The 16577-nt window shown below is 47.5% G+C and overlaps 1 protein-coding gene across 6 annotated transcripts in view; it reads right to left on the bottom strand.

Moving 5' to 3' along the window:
• The window catches only part of SPTBN1 (spectrin beta, non-erythrocytic 1), a 211195-nt gene that overhangs the window by 108266 nt on the left and 86352 nt on the right, over positions 1-16577 (bottom strand). Inside the window, exon 1 of one of the 6 annotated variants that reach the window (XM_027555296.1) lies at positions 5697-6252. The exons of 4 other annotated variants lie outside the window; for them this stretch is intronic. In XM_027555296.1, coding sequence (XP_027411097.1) covers positions 5697-5805 — 109 coding nt within the window. In that variant the 5' untranslated portion in view covers positions 5806-6252. Of the gene's footprint in view, positions 1-5696; positions 6253-16577 lie in introns of those variants that run through there. One more of the 6 variants, XM_027555297.1, reaches the window with a different exon arrangement.

The following is a 16577-nucleotide window of genomic DNA, read 5'->3' as shown; positions in this document are numbered from 1 at the left end:
AGTGGGGCTGTAGACAAACCCCTTTCTAGGTTCAAAGTATAAGAGGAGACAACTTGACAACAGTCACCCAAAAACTTCCTTGAGCCACAATGTTTACAGTCCCATTCTTTTACTCCCTTAAGAGAAGTGGTATCTTTTCCTCAAAGGGAATATCTATGTCCCTCCTCTTTTTCCTAACTAGTCTCCAAGAGTCCTTTTAACAGTCATCCCAGTCAAACACTGGACTTAAGCTAAAAGAATCAGTGTTTCAAGCTCATCAAAATTTGAAGGTGTCACATGTTCAGAAATCTGAGCGGTTCTGGGCTTGTTAATTTTCCATGTCACCAGAACGTATTCACAAAGAAGGCAATGGCACCCCACTTCAGTACTCTTGCCTGGAAAATCCCATGGACGGAGGAGCCTGGTAGGCTGCAGTCCATGAGGTCGCTAAGAGTCGGATGCGACTGATCGACTTCACTTTGATGCATTGGAGAAGGAAATGGCAATGCACTCCAGTGTTCTTGCCTGGAGAATCCCAGGGACGGGGGAGCCTGGTGGGCTGCCATCTATGGGGTCGCACAGAGTTGGACACGACTGAAGTGACTTAGCAGCAGCAGCATGGTCCTACAGGAGGAGACTGAACTTGGGAGTCAGAAAACCTGGATTCTACGTAAAGCAATTATACTCCAATTAAAAAATAAACAGAAAACCTGGATTCTGGGAAAGGCAGCATCATACTGGTTGATTAACCCATTATCAGTTTCTTTATAAAAAGGAAGAGAATACCCCACAGGATTATTATTAGTATCAAGGAAATGCCCACTTATTTAGAACAAAGTACTAGATCCCATGCTGGGCACTCTGAATAATCTCATTTAGTTAATTAAGGAAGATGGTACATATTAAAGTGCTATAAATATTAATAATTAGCAGTAGTAGCACATCACTCAAAAAGGATTCAAATTTACAATCTCTTAGGAACTTCTAAATTTTAAGCTGAAACTCTGGCAAACTGGTGAAAATAATTTTAACTGATGATTTGTCCCACATAGTTATCTGGGCTTAGAAAATCTATAGTATTATAGTACAGTATTCCAAGTACCCAGACCAAAACCCCAATCTTTTACGCTTTCGGTAAACACAGAATGTGCTTATAAATCTTTGCTGCTCCCCACCCACCCATCCCCCCCGCCAACCAGGGTTATCATTTGATCAGGGTTGTCATTTGTCACCAACTCTTTCCACTGTCACATTGGGAAGTATTTGAAGGCTATTAGTTTATATCTAAGAAATTAAAAGTTTTCTTCATGACAAGCAGGTGTAAACCTAGCAATCATCTCTCTATAAGCTTTATGAAATTATATAAGACAAACATCTAGGTACCATAACAAACTGGAAACGTTCTTTTTAAAAACTTAAGAATGCATTTTCCTCATGACCCTTGGGTATAAAACCAGCAATATTCTTTCCCTAGCAGTTTAGAAATCAACACCAAAAGATGAAGAAATTCAAGGAGGCAACCCTGAGATAGCATGTAATAAACTTGAGAGTAACACATTCCAATGCCTGCAACTCCTTCTACGTCCCACTATGTCCCAAAGAAGACAAGTGGAGAATTTCTCCATTTCTCCTTCTAAACAGTTGGAAAAATTCACGGAACCAAGACAGCTAAGAGAAAATACCTTCTCCAGAAACATCAGGTGCTGGACATCAGGGTCAGGATGCAAAGAAGGCAGGAAAAAGTTCATTCTGATGTTTTTCAACTAGATTCTGTCTTCATTACAACTCCACAGCTAGAACTGATAGGATCAGTGCTCTGAGGGGGCAGGCAGGTAGGAAGAAGAGGGAAGCACTTCACAAGGTCACCTTGTCTCTTCTTTTTGCAGAAATTAAGTATTAATTTATCTAAGTATCTAGAAGTCTGGGAGGAGAAAGTTCTAGAATAACAATATGCAGCCTGAGCTTACTACGGCCTGGGACCTGGAACAAGCAATTTCACCCTATCTTTAAAACCTCAGAGGGATGGGCAATATAGGGATAAGGGATGAAGGCTACAAGGATATATTGTAACCACAGAAAACAGAACCAATATTTCATAGTAATTATAATTGGAGTACAACCTTTAAAAATTGCAAATCACTACACTATACACACTTGTAACTTATATATTGTGGTTCCCTTGTGGCTCAGCTGGTAAAGAATCTGCCTACAATGCGGGAGACCTGGGTTCGATCCCTGGGTTGGGAAGATCCCCTGGAGAAGGGAAAGGCTACCCACTCCAGTATTCTGGCCTGGAGAATTCCATGGACTATACAGTCCATGGGGTCACAAAGAGTCGGACACAACTGAGTGACTTATACTGTACATCAACTATACTTCAATTTTTAAAAAACCTTACAGGTATGCACACAAGATGAGATATAGACAAAGCTCCTATTAACACATCTGATGCATGGTGAGCACTCCATGAAATCTTTTTCCAACCAACTCATCAGAGGAGACAAGGAGAACCATACTGGAATAAAAGAGCGTAAGCACAGTCTTAAAAAACAAAACGGTAGGAAGGGTTTCTATTGGTAAAATGGAAGGACCGGGCCTTTGAGGCAGAAGGTAGACAATGAAGGCAAAACCCAGTGCTGGGTTTCATGAAGAGTTGCAGGCTGCCCACCTGGAAGATTTATTCGGTAGGAATGTAAGAGCTGGTATAGGAATTTCGTGGTCTGCGGCCATTTGGAGGAAGGTCCTGAATGCCAGGCTAAGGAGCCAGGAATTTAATTTATGCAAGAGGCAGGCGAGACAAGTGATAAGAAGGGAAGCTAGCTGATGTGAAACTGGAGAAAAGGTATCATCATGAACTTCTCTATTACTACGAACACATTTTTAAAAACATGTGAGGTTGAGTTTTGTTGTGTTTCAGCAGTCCTCTCTTACTTAACAAAGAAAAACAAAACAACAAATCCAACGGTATTAGCTACATGAACCGATTCTGAGTAAGGTGGTAACTTGATCTTACAGGTGAAAAATTCGAAAGAGATCTCAGTGTGCAGGGGTGTGCCTGTCAGGTGTGTGCTGGGTGTTGGTGGTTAAGGATTGAAGCCATTACAGGTGGAAGGTCCTACCTTTGTCAGGAGCATCAGTATGAAAAAGATCTCAGTCCCTTAAGTCAGTGAGGTTTTGTTTCTAATTGTACTTATTTACTTATGATAAATCTCTATAAACTATTTTATCTAAAAGACCAGGCTCATTTTATAACACTGTATTTCCCTATGCGACAACATCAAAAATCAGTCCCTCCTGAGATTTTTAGGATCCAGTGTGAAAATATTTGAAATCAACAAAAGTGCAGAAATATCTCCTACAAAATCACAGTACTCTCAAGTATAGATGCTAAATGAATAAGTTAGAACAAGAGGCACTAGAAAAAGAAAAAATCAATACTGATTCAGAGGCACTGTTTGCTAGTATTGGGTTGGAAGCACTAGGTAGGATTAAAAAGAGGGAAAAGGTTGCTTAATAGGCATGTACAAAATTAAATCAGCAGACAAAATCTATATGTTATCAAAGATATGATGATAGGAAGAACTACAAATACTAAAAAACTAGTAATATACACCACACAGGGGATGCAGGTGGGATGGGGAAAAGTTTTATCAAAAAAATTCCTCAAGGTGCTTCAAATGCAATCTATCCCATTTGGAACGAAGGACAATGCCAACTGTTTGTAATTCTCCTGGGATTCACCACACTTGGGAGTTAATTCACCCTTTCTCAGTTCCTCAACATGGGTTATAGAAATACCAACACTAAACTTGTGCAACTTCTAAACCACGATATTTAGAAATAAGAAAGCTATCTGGAACTAAATGAGGGGGCAAAGGTCATTTTTTTAAAAAAATCACCACACAAAATGTGAAGCTCATCCCTTTTGAAGGAATTTCCTTGGGAAACACTTATGAGATAAACTATCAAAGGGACACACTGATTTTTTTTTTTTTTTGAACTTTAAATTTTACTTTTCCAGAGAGGACAGTTTAAGACATTTCCTGTGTGTTAACTCCACCCTTCTCAGAGAGCAGTTTTACAACCGTCCTCAAACCTTTCAGAATAACAGTCTTTTGTTATGGGTGGCCCTGTGGGCACACTCCTCCCCACACCTTTGTATATTTTCACCTTGGTTCTGTATTTCTCCAGAGACTACAGGAGAGTGTTGACTGGACCTTAGCAACAGGTTTTCAAGTCGAGGACAGCCTGTGGTGTTTTCTCCTGGGCAGTGTGACACAATGAAGTGGGGAAAAAGGGTCATTTGAAGAAGAGGTGCATTCTGAATTCTCAGAACCTCAAACTTCACACTGGGGCCTTTGATCACACACCCAGAAGATAACGGACACACCCAACTCCTCCAGTTTCCACCTGCAAGTTCCAGCTCCGGCCTTGCTAAATTTGCACCAAAAAGCAAATTCTACCTTCGAAGAGCTGGAGAGAAAGGAGGCAAAGACCCACAACTGTTCCCTAGCGGGAATGGAGCTTCCCCTTAGCTAACTGCCGGAGGAATGCAGCACAGCCTAGCTAATGTTTAAAATCACGTCCTGTTCTGCCTCTTGTTTTCCAGAAGAGTGTCATTACTGTCAACTATTTCACAAGACAAATAAACCTGTGAATGAAATATATCCTCCCCCCTCTTTCCAGTGAAAACACTGGAAGACTGGGCTGCTTCCTTCCTTCCTCCTCCTCACAGGAACCACATTTGTGGCACTGAGAGGAGTTAAAATAAGAAACACAAACGAGGTCTGCAAAGGCTACTTTTCAGAGCACCAGAGTCATTTCCAGTCTATTGCTGATTCCGGGGGCTTCCTAATGGAAGGAGTTGTGTTTTCAGTTATGAATCCTTTTTCATGAATCAACTAGGAGACTCCGCCGGCCAGGCCTGCTGGCAGGGCAGGGCAGGGCCCGCCAAGGGCAAGGCCCACCCCAGCCACAGGCTGCAGGCCCATTACCCCCACAAAGTGCTCCCCATAAAAGTACGTGCGGTAGAAGATTCATTCAACTGTTCGAGACTAATAAAGACTCCAAGAAACCTGCAATTGATCCAACTAATCCAACCCAATAGCGCTGGAATGGCAATAACTGGTTTTCATTATAAATTACATAGCCCACTAAATTGATGGGAAGGCTCTATCCCAACACAAAACATCAAAAGAGTTAAAATTAAGCTCCGGAATCAAAACTGTAATTTACCCAAGGCTTAGGTTCAAAAAGACCACTCCCTCCTTCCCTTTGCCATTGTGCTACAGGGTGTCCAGCAGTGCACTTTACACCTTTAGGCTTCCCAGAGTAAGAGGCTAGGGACTGGGAGATACAGAAGTCCTGGAATCAAATATTTGCATACTAATAGGTCTATTAGCATTAGTCTACTGAAATGCAAGGACAGTTAAAAAGGGAGAAAATGTGTGTGCTGTGGACAGTAGATACCTGACAACCGAGAGAGCCCAAAGGAAACTGGAGAGGGAGACTCCAAATGGTGGCTTCTCTGGAGTCAAGAGTGAGAAACCGTCTCCTTTAAGTAGAGCATGGGCTGCCTGCAGCCAACCAGAGGCTTTGGAGCTGGGCATGCGGCCGCCGGGCTTCAGCAGGGTCACGTACCATATGGCACAAATAAAGCTTCAGAACCCCGGAGGCACGACTCCAGGGCAGGCCCGGCCTTAGAGTGCGGAGCTTACCTTGGAGCTGCTTGAATCTCCCTTCCAGCTGGTTGAAGTTGTAAGGCACCTGCCCCGTATAAGCCGGCGACAGCGGCCCGGAGATGCTAGACGTCCTCTGCAATTCCATTATGCCCAGCGTAACGCCCCGGCGGGCTGAACGGTGGAAATCCCTCTCCGGCCTCCTCCTACCCCCATTCAGCACGCAGCGGCTTCCGCAACGCCTGGCTTTCGGCCCCGGCGAAAAGGGCTGGACCTTAGGCAAGCCCCATGCCGGTGTGAAAGACCAACAGGGTGATCTGATAGGAAGCTGGCCGCAGGAGAGTCTACCTTAGCCCGGTCACTCACGCATCCAATTCCTGTGGCTTTCCTTCCTTTTGTGGCCCTTGGCTCTAGGCTTGAAATAAATTACCGAGAAGGGGCGGGAGGGCGGAGGGAGGGAGGCCGCAAATCCCACTTAAAATTTTTTAAAAATACGGCCAATCCTGAGTATGCCCTAGTCGCCGAACCCAGGAGCTCGCGGGCGCAGCGCACACACCTCCTCCCCGCTGCCCGTGGCGGCCGCCGGTTTGTAATTTAATCAGGAGCCACTCGCCGTGCGCTGGGCGGTGATGTCACCTGATTAGCATAACAGCATTGTAGAGGAAACGCAGGCTGTACCACGAGGGGCGCGGGGGAGGCCGGCGGGCCGCAGCCCCCCACCCATCGGCCGCCGCGGAGCCGCCGACCCCCAGGCCGGGTCCAGGACGCGCCTGCTGCGGTGGTACCTTCCCGAACCAAGCTGCTGGAATTACAATCTTTTGTTGAGAGCCTCACGTAACGGAAAAGTCTCCGATTACTATCACAGGAAAAGAAGGCGGCCCTGGAGGGTCAGGAGTCCCGCAGGTCCCCGGCCGCGGCGGCTCATCCACTAGGCAGCGTCTGAGGAGGCCACGCGGACCGCGCACCTGGGCGCTCGGCGTCTTCAGCGCGCGGGCGCCGACCACGCGGCGGTGGCACCGTGTCGGCGGGTGAAAGTAAAACAAAGTCTCTCTGGGCTCCGGGGCAGGGACACAGCGAGGGGATGGGGGGAGCGCTGTAAGTTCAGTCTCACGGAAGGATCTTCTCAGCAGGCTTCTGCTGCCGGCACGCCATGTTAAGCGGAGGGTCTCTGGGTAACACCAGCCCCATAACAGTAACGACGCAAGATTTCTGGGAGCACCGTGTTGCAAGGCATTGTGGGAGAAAGGTACACAGGTAAACACCTCCGGGATCACTGACCTGGATGATCTGAGGAACCAGTGAGGAGATAAAAGAAACCCCGCTCAAATCCTATTGTGATTTTTAAAACGAAACCTTTCAGTTTTTGAGTTCTTCAGGAATTTAAAACTCTCCTCCCTGGCTTCTCCCACCAATCTCAACTCAAAATAAAATCCTCTACATAGGAAATGTCTGTATTAGTTGCTCAGTCGTGTCCGACTCTTTGCGACCCCATGGGGTGTCCCCCCCCCCCCCCCGCCAGGATCCTCTGTCCATGGAATTCTCCAGGCAAGAATACTTGGGTGGGTTGCCATTCCCTTCTCCAGGGGATCTTCCTGACCCTGGGATGGAACACGGGTCTCCAGCATTGCAGGCAGATTCTTTACAGTCTGAGCCACCAGGGAAGCCCCCAACATAGAACAGTGATCAAAATGTGTTCTTGGAAAATAACTGACCCTAATTACCCCGCGTCCAGCCATCCCCTTTTTTAGTAACTACAGGCAGACAACAAATTACAAACTTGGGGTTTCAAGCGTGGAGCCTTGCAGCCATACTTGCTGAAGAAGGCAATTTCATTCCTAAAGGATTCCAACCTGCACTAAAGAGGTGGGCCTCCACCACAGGTTTACTTTAGTCCCCAGGGCACTTGTAATTCAAGCAACTGCATCCTATTCAGGGCTAAAGTTAAAACAAATCCAGCATCCAGCTAACTGCTCAACTTGGAACAACCTCCATTCCTCCCATCCACACTGCTGGGTTTTTAATACATCCAGTGTCAACCCCTCAGCGTGCTAAAGCCAGTCCCAGGATTCGAAGCTATTCCTCCTCCAAGAGGTAGAGCATTTTCTAAAGCCACTTCACTGCAGTTCAAAACACTGACAGCAAGGTGGCAAAATGTGGGATCTTGGAAGCAGCACTTGAGGAGGATTCCCAAGACTTGAGTTTCTAGTCCTGGCCAAGCCGCTTAATCACTTATGACCTTAGAAGAAACCCTGGATTCTTTCTAAATCTCCACTGTCAGGCAGGGATAATTAATGCCTACCCACAAGATTACTGAGGGAATGATGTGAAAATGCCCTAAAAGTCATCATAGTATTCACAATTAGGAGTATTTGATTTTCCCCCTATGTATCACATCAAAGCTACAAAGGGCAGAACTGAAAATGTCCTCCTAACAGGCCCCTCTTCACTATTAAATATATTGGTGGTGTGGTAAGTCTCTTAAGTGTCTAGCTATGGGTACAGAAAATGGGACTGCAAAGTGCTTGCCAATTTACAACACAATTTAAATCTTTAAGCCACTTAGTGAATAGAGTATGAGTCACCCCACTCTTAGTCTCCCTTTCAGTTCCCTCTGATATAGGGAACTAGGTAAAATAAGCTTTCTAATTAGCCAGGTTACATGTGATATGGCGGAGGGGACGGCTGGGACTATTGTAGCCACATTTGATCCTAAAGAGCAGACTTCGAACAAGCCAGGCAGAGTGAACATGTGTAAATATTAGAAAGGTTTTGAGGTTAGCAAAGGGTTAAATAACCCCCTAGGGGCAAGACGTGAAACGTGAGAATGTCTGGTGTGATGGGGCCAAGGAAGAAGAAAGGACCCAACCCTAATGGCTCACGTGACCACCTCCACCTCAGCAGGGAGGAGAAGGGAAAGGCAGGCCAGAGGCGCTCAGTCTTTATTCCATGCAGTATCTCCTGGACACCAACTGTGTGCAGGGCACGCTGCCTGGTGTTTTTGGAGGTGTCAGAGATGACTGGGAGAGCTGGTGGCCAAAAGAAATGGGACAGATATGTATGCCAATAGTCCGAAACCAGAAGAACAGAAGATGGGGTCGGCAGGGGACCTACTAGAGTTCAGAAGACAAGGGCACACCTGCCTAGGGAGGCAGGAACGAACAACTCCAGGAGAGACAGGCATCTGGCCAGACCGTGGAGCACAGGCAGACCCTCTACAGAATGAGATGAGGGGGAAGCCCCTCTCCTAGTTGGGGGCGGGGAGCAGCCCAAGTACAAGAGCGGGACTGCACTGAAGGAACTGCACCAGCGGGGGATAGGGCAAGAGAGAAGCCAAAAGAGTCAGGTTTGGAACCACAGAAATTTGTGAACCAGAGGTGGACAGGGTCTGGGTTGGGCTATAGGGATGATTAATTGGCAGGGTAGGGTAGGTAGAATTAATAGAAAGCAGAGAGACCAAAGGCAGCAAGGTCACTTAGGTGTTCACTGCAGTTGTCCAGGTCAAAAGGCTAGTTAGCATGTGGCAATAGAAACAGAAAGGAATGGGCTGATGCAAGAGTTAATCCACAGGACTTTGGTAACCAACTCGAGTCCTATAGGACTTCAAAGTCATCGGGAGGTTCAAAGGTCAGGGTTGAACTTCAGACTCTGGGGATTTTAGAGATGGCCATGGTGTACAGGGTGGGTTGAACACTTCCTTCCAGACAGGCTGCAGCTCCATGGGGTGATATGTCCAGATGTGGTCAGGGACGTGGAAACAGAGCTCAAGGCTGAAGATAAAGTCCACGTACAGGGTCAGAGTGGAGACTGCAGTAGCTGAGGTCTAGGAAAGGGCATAAGAGGCAAGTAGCCGAGCAGGGAGTTGTGGGGAAAGCTGGTGTCTGGGAGGAAGGAGAAACAACAGTGGAGATACCAAGGGAGTCAGAGAGGGGAAGAGATACTCAAGCAGGAAAGGTGGCAGACAGATGGCAGCACGTGCTGCAGAAAGAGCAAGGAACAGAGAACAGGTGGTCCAGTGTGTGAATTAGGTCATGGGGATAATACGAGCTGAAGCGAGGCCACGGGGAGTTGGAGAACAAGAGGGAAGATGGAGGACAAGAAGGTAGCTATGGTGAAGTCAAGATGAGGGAAGAGAGCTTCAGGACTAGGAAAGGGTTCTAGGCCGGTCCGGCTGGCATGTCCTTCGCTTCAACCTCAAGCTGGTGCAGGCAGGAAAAAGCCGATGGGAAACGGCTCACAGGTGTGGACAGGCTGTCTTAGCCAAGAGGGGGCCCCCTTACCTTCAGAGGCCAGAGGGCTAGAGATATTCTGAGGAGGAAAGGAGGAATTTAAAGGAGCTTGCCCATCTCTAAGGCTCTTTAAGGTGGCTCAGATGGTAAAGACTCTGCCTGCTACGTGGAGGACCCGGGTTTGATCCCTGGGTCAGGAAGATCCCCTGGAGAAGGGAATGGCTACCCACTCCAGTATTCCTGCCTGGAAAATCCCATGCACAGAGGAGACTGGCCGGCTACAGTCTGTGGTGTCGCAAAGAGTCAGACACGACTGAGCAACTTCACTTTCACTCTTTGCCCAACTCCAACTTGATAAAGCAAGAAATCAAGGGTCCAAGTCACAGTTTTATTTATAGTGACCTATGAAAAAGAATCCTGAGGACACCTATGGCAGAACCATGCCGCATGTGAATAGGAACATCAGATGGGGTCAGGAACATCAGGGGTCAAAACGCTCAACAGTTAAGCTGCCCACAGAAACAGCCCCTGCCATTTTGGCCTATCCCCGCCGATCTTCTCTAACTTAAAAAATTACTGTCCCTCCCCCATGCCAAGGATATCAACACGCATGGCCAGCCCTGAGGACTGGTTGTGCCTGCCTTCAGGTTGCATCAAGATTTCAAGGCGTGAGAATTCCCTGGTGGTCGGAGAAGGCAATGGCAACCCACTCCAGTACTCTTGCCTGGAAAATCCCATGGATGGAGGAGCCTGGTAGGCTGCAGTCCATGGGGTCGCAAAGAGTCGGACACGACTGAGAGACTGCACTTTCACTTTTCACTTTCATGCATTGGAGAAGGAAATGGCAACCCACTCCAATGTTCTTGCCTGGAGAATCCCAGGGATGGCAGAGCCTGGTGGGCTGCCGTCTATGGGGTCGCTCAGAGTCAGACACGACTGAAGTGACTTAGCAGCAGTAGCAGCAGCCAGTGATTACAACTCGGCATTTTCACTACTGAGGGCACAGGTTTGATCCCTGGTCAGGGGACTAAGATCCTGCAAGCCTTATGGCACTGCCAAGAAAAAAAAAACAAAAAACGGTTCCAAGGTGTAATGAATGGACACAACTGGTCAAGTCAGCTATGGGACTAAAGCAACTGAAGCCCAAGTAACATGTATCTGCTATCTTTGTGATGACAGAACGGGAAAAGCCCAGTCGCTATGGTTATCTGCAGACAGCACAAATCAGAAGTGCTAGGGTGTGGTGGAAAGACTCAAGTCCACAGACAGGTACTCAGGATCACCTCAACTCCTGAGGGTCTCCCAAGGAGCTAAGTAATTGCATGGGTGCCTTACCACCCTGGACCTTGCAATCCTCGCCCCCAAATCAAACAGGTTGGAATATATGGTCATAAAAACTCCTTCTGGTTCTAAAAGTATGAGTGATTTTGGTTCAATCTCCACATAAACTGAGTGGCCATAACAATAACAACATCACATTATTATAGCACCTTGTACCCTTCACATGCATCTTCTCAAGTAAGGTAGGTATGGTGTCCATTTTTCAGACAAGGGAACTAAGGTTCAGAGAGAGATAGTGGGCCCAGGGCCCACAGGTGCTGAGTCGGAGCCACAGCTGGACAGCAGACCTACTGGTCTAGTGCTGTTTCTCCTAGGTGTTCAGAGTGTAATATCAGCTAACTAATGGTGTCTGCGCTTCTCAGAAAAATCCTGTTGTTGTTTAGTTGCTAAGTCATGTTTACCTCTTTGTGACCCCATAGACTGTAGCCTGCCAGGCTCCTCTGTCCATGGGATTTCCCAGGCAAGAATACTGGAGTGGGTTGCATTTTCTCCTCTGGGAGATCTTCCCGACCCAGGGATTGAACCTGCGTCTCCTGCATTGGCAGATGGATCTTTATTGCTGAGCCATGCGGGAAGCCCTAAGACTCTTGAAATGGTATTAAGGTGAACCTAAAACCCAAGACAGCCTCCACACGCCTAGACAAAACTCGGTTTGGGTCAGGATCAGGCACATTCTCTGCTGGTTCACACCGAAGTCACCACTTGCAGGGTCCTCTTGTTGTGAACAGGTTTTGTTTGGTCTTGTTTTTCTTCCTTTTCTCATAATTGGTGGACCTGTAACTAACATTCAGTATGATTTAGCATGGAGCATGTGAGAACACTAAGGGGTTGAGATTAAACCTCTGGTTGTGCCAAAAGGCTTTACGTAGTCTGGGAGGTCAAAAGGAAAAAAAAAAAGGAATGCTTTTCCTGCATCACAGCAAGCTTGACAGGGTATAAACCACGGGGTGTTCATTTCCTGAACATCTAAACATTAGCGAGATTGAAATGTCTGGGGAGGATGGCCAAAATGCTAAGCTGTGATGGGATCTGTGCACATTCAAGGACTTGAAAAGCTGGGAAAGCAGTGGTAGGAACAGGGAGCGACAGAAAACAAGGTTTCACATACAAACTGTTTTGCCAAATTCTCTGCCACTTTCTTCTGTGGTTTCCAGATCTGTCTTTCGTGCTCACTGCTGTCAAATCTCTTGACAGTTGGACGACCACAGCCAATTTCTCCCAAGCGGTTCTTTACAGGAAACCAAAATACTACTACAAAAATAATCCTCTTCCAAGCATGTGGCCAGACAGACCAGCAAGCTTCCAATCATTATCGTTCTGTCTCATCTGCCTGATTCTCAGTCTGTCTTACCTCTCTGGTCCAGCCACTCCCTCCTCCAGGAGCCTCCTGCCCACCTCCTCCAGTCTTCATTCTCCTTCTATTTCCATACATAATGCCTGGAGAGCCTCCCACACAATAACTACCTATTACCGTTGCCCTTACTCCCCACAGCCTGCTCAGCAAGCAGCTGCTCTCAGGAAAGGAAAAAAAAAAAAATCCCTTTTCTCAGTCGAAAGGGCCTCACTTAGAAGAAAACTCAACCAACCAACCAAGTATACAACCATAATCCAGCCAAAACCCCGAAACAAGAAATTATCTGAAACCTCCTCTTTCCACCACAAAGAGCAATTCTCACAAAGTCCCACTGGCAGACACATCTGTGACGCTGGCATTTCTGTGCCATCGCTCCCTGCCTGCCAGCCTCTCCAGAATGTCTCCATTTTCAGGGCCTGGGCAGCTGGAAGCAGTCAGCAGCACTTCCCCTTCCCTCACAATCCACACGACTCCGGGATCAGGGCTGAGACCACCCCAACACTTAACCCTGGAGCACCGCCCACTGAGGGTCTGGGTCAGGGCTTGGAAATGCAAAGCTAGAGGAGGGAAAAGTAGTTAAAGACAGACTTGGAATCTAGGCAGCTGGCTCTGCCACTTTCTAACTGTTGTGATTCTCTGAGACTGAAAAACTGGCACAAAAATGGTACCAACCTCACTGAGGGAGTATAATTAAGTGAGTTAAATGTTTAGAGATCTTAGTGCCATCATAGCAGCTATGAGTAATAGTCTTTAAACATCTCATGGAGGAAATCTCAAAACTAATTCTGCCCCACCTCTTCACCAAGAAGGCTCCCAGCTGGAGGATGCTGCAGGTTCCATATGAAACCACTGTTCTCGGGCTGGGAATCCCTTTGGATGTGGGGACAAGGGCAACTTGGAAGAGCAAGACCAGTCCTCCACCTGGAAAGCACTCACAAACCCCATTCCCTTTTCTTTAACTCATCCTATTATGCACTGGGAAAGGCATATTCAAAACCATATTTTATAGTCAAAGTAATAATATCTCAGAGATAGTAAGAACACAGTACTCACTATAAAACAAGTTACAAAAGGCCTATGTTTTTAGAAAGGCCAATGTTCTTCTGAGGTGGGGCTGATGCTTCCTGGGTGGTGCAGTGGTAAAGAACCCACCTGCCAATGCAGGAGTTACAAGACATGCGGGTTCGATCCCTGGGTCAGGAAAATCTCCTTGAAAGGGAAATGGCAACCCACCCCAGTATTCTCACCTGGAAAATTCCATGGATAGAGAAGCCTGGCAGGCTACAGTCCATGGAGTCACAAAGAGTGAGACACAAGTGAGCACACACGCACATCAGATATGATACTTCAAGACTAAGAGTAACTAGAACAAAGATTAAAGGGAGGGCTAAAGGTATTTTGCATCCACAACTGCTGTCTCTGTGCCTTGAAGATGATGGATGGATGGATGGATGGATCTCTCTCTTTACACACACACACCTCACTCACCCCTCCCACAAAATCATCTAGTTATATATGGCTGAAATAAGCAGGCAAACCTAATTTTTATTTATATCCTTTTCCTGTTTCTTGTTTCACGGGTCACAGCAGAACTGAATACAAACGACCGACATCTCTGCTGAGGAGGAGAAAAAATGGCAAGTTACACTCAGTAACAAGCACCCAAGGTCCCGGAGAAGGAAGGAATGCAGTTTATTGAATCTTCTAGCCCAGCCAAAGCTAATCCTGCATTCTTATCTCATCTGTTATCTGTACATGCAAAGCTTCCCCATACAGGCAAAAGAATGCCCCAGTCTAGAAGCCCCACCTTTGGCAAACAGGTGTTGCTATGCCTGTGAATATACAACACCAGGCAGAGCCAAGGCTCCTGTACACAGGTAGAGTGGTTCAAAGGAAAGAACATCTGAGGAATGCAGTTGGGGCCAGGTCTGCTCTTGCCCAGGATTTCTGGTTCTGCTCCCCACCTCCAAGTTGGAGGGGAAAGGCTGACACCCAGGTGTTCAGAGCCATCAGGCCAGCGTTTCACAAAGGGGCAGATAGGACAGTGACAAGACGCTGCTTCCTGGTGGCACAACTCGTGGGAAAGACCCGGGAAAAGAGGAAATACAAATCTATTCTTTGTGAAAATAGGCCTTTGGACCCTGCCCACCGGTATTCACACCCACTTTATCTTTTCCAGGAGCTTAACACAGACCAGGCTGTAATAAGAGGAATACAGCAGGCTGAACAGGCACCTGGAGAGGAAAGGAGGGAAAGGGAGTAGGGGGTGCAAACTCCATTTAAGACATAGGCCCCGCCCCTCCTGGTCTGGGGAGTGCAAAAGCCAACCCCTCCAGCAAGTTCTCAGCCCCCCATGTCCCCAGCTCCGGCCATTGGAAGGACCTACAGCGTTATAAGTGATTTCTTCTCTGCAGGCACTTTCAGCCTAGTGGAGGACACAGAACACACGCATACACACCCAAATGCAAAGATGTGGTAATGCCTAACAGTTAGGTTAGTGACAGTCACAGCGAGGACCACTCTGAATGGATCAACAACAGTACTTTTCTCCCTGCTGAGAGAAGAACAGAGCAGAGCAGGCTTCCTTCCACCCAAACGCTCTCTGTTGCCACACCATCCTGTCAGCAGTTTCAATGTGGCTTCTCACCACATCTCTGCCAACGTGTGCCATACGAACACGAGTGTAAGTGCGTTTATTAATTGCGGGGGGAAGGGGGTGCAGAAATGTGATTTCTTGCTCTTGGAAAAACAGGCCCCGATAACCCAGTTGCAGGGCCATGGAAGAGTGCTCACGGCCCCAGCATGACGAAGGGTGAAATACTTTAAGGGAGCAGTCATTCTTCATTCTCAGCACCTGAGCCTCTGCTGATCCCTCAAGGAGATAGCACAGCCTCCTTCCCACAGGGCCTGGTGAGGCAGCCACCCACTGGGCACAGGCCCTGAATAATTCATTGTCCGCCCAGTCACTCAGTAGTGCCAAGGCCCGCCAGCTGGCATTAACTGGGAGGCAGGCTCCAGGCCTACGATGAAAGAATGAAATACTATCAACTACCTCGGAGACCTTCTTTACAGGAACTGACAATCCTTCCCCATGCTCTTTTTCTTCCCAAGCGAAACCAAGTACTTTTCCACCAGATCTAAATGTAGTTGACTTTTACTCTAAGGAGGACAGGGTCCCAAGTATAGATGGTGTTGAGTGGCGGGGGAGTGACTTCCTCAAACAAGTACTTGGTTAGGGTGTCATTCCCCTGCTCAGCATGCTGAGATGCATAGGTAAAGGGCCAGATGCTGTGCCTGACACCAGACAGATGCCCCATAAATGTCAGTCCCCATCCCCTCGTCCTACCTGTCTGTCTGCTTCAGCCAGACCAGTCCCTGCCCCATCACCTGTCTCAGGCTTTCCCATCTCCACGCCTCCAGTCCTGGCACTCCCCTCTCCTCTCCCTCTGTCTGAAGTCCACCCATCCTTCAAGCCCAGCTCAAAACTTCCCTCCTCCAGGAAGGCTTCCCAGACTATCCTAGCTGGGATTCTGGCTCTTTCTCAGAAACCCTACACCTGCACTGTCGGCCCCCCTTGTCTGGCACCTTTCATGGGCTGCCCCTGCCCTAGAGTACTGCTTATCTCTTCCCAAGAACCGGTCTTATCTACCTAATTAAAATAATGGAAAGTGCACCAGCTACACAGAAGTGAAAAGTGGGCTGCAGTCTCAGCCACTGACGCTGACCAGCCTTGCTGACCTGACTCAAGTCCCTCGGCTGCTCACAACGTTCTCGCTAAAAACCAAGGGATCTGAAGCACCAAATCTCCAGGGTCCTATGGATACAATGCTCTTGGAAATACATCATGATCTGTTTTAGGGAAGACGCAAGTCTCACATAATCTTCACACCTAGTCCAGTATCCTCTAAGAAACAACTGTTCAAAAGCGATACAGCCACATCAGAAGCCTGAACACAGAACAGAGTCAGGGCTCTGTGAAGGGAACTGACACTCTATGGT

The sequence above is a fragment of the Bos indicus x Bos taurus genome, chromosome 11, assembly GCF_003369695.1.
Source record: "Bos indicus x Bos taurus breed Angus x Brahman F1 hybrid chromosome 11, Bos_hybrid_MaternalHap_v2.0, whole genome shotgun sequence".
NCBI classification, from domain to species: domain Eukaryota; kingdom Metazoa; phylum Chordata; class Mammalia; order Artiodactyla; family Bovidae; genus Bos; species Bos indicus x Bos taurus.
The sequence above is the reverse complement of the archived record's forward strand: the minus strand, read 5'-3'. Positions and strand labels throughout refer to the sequence as shown.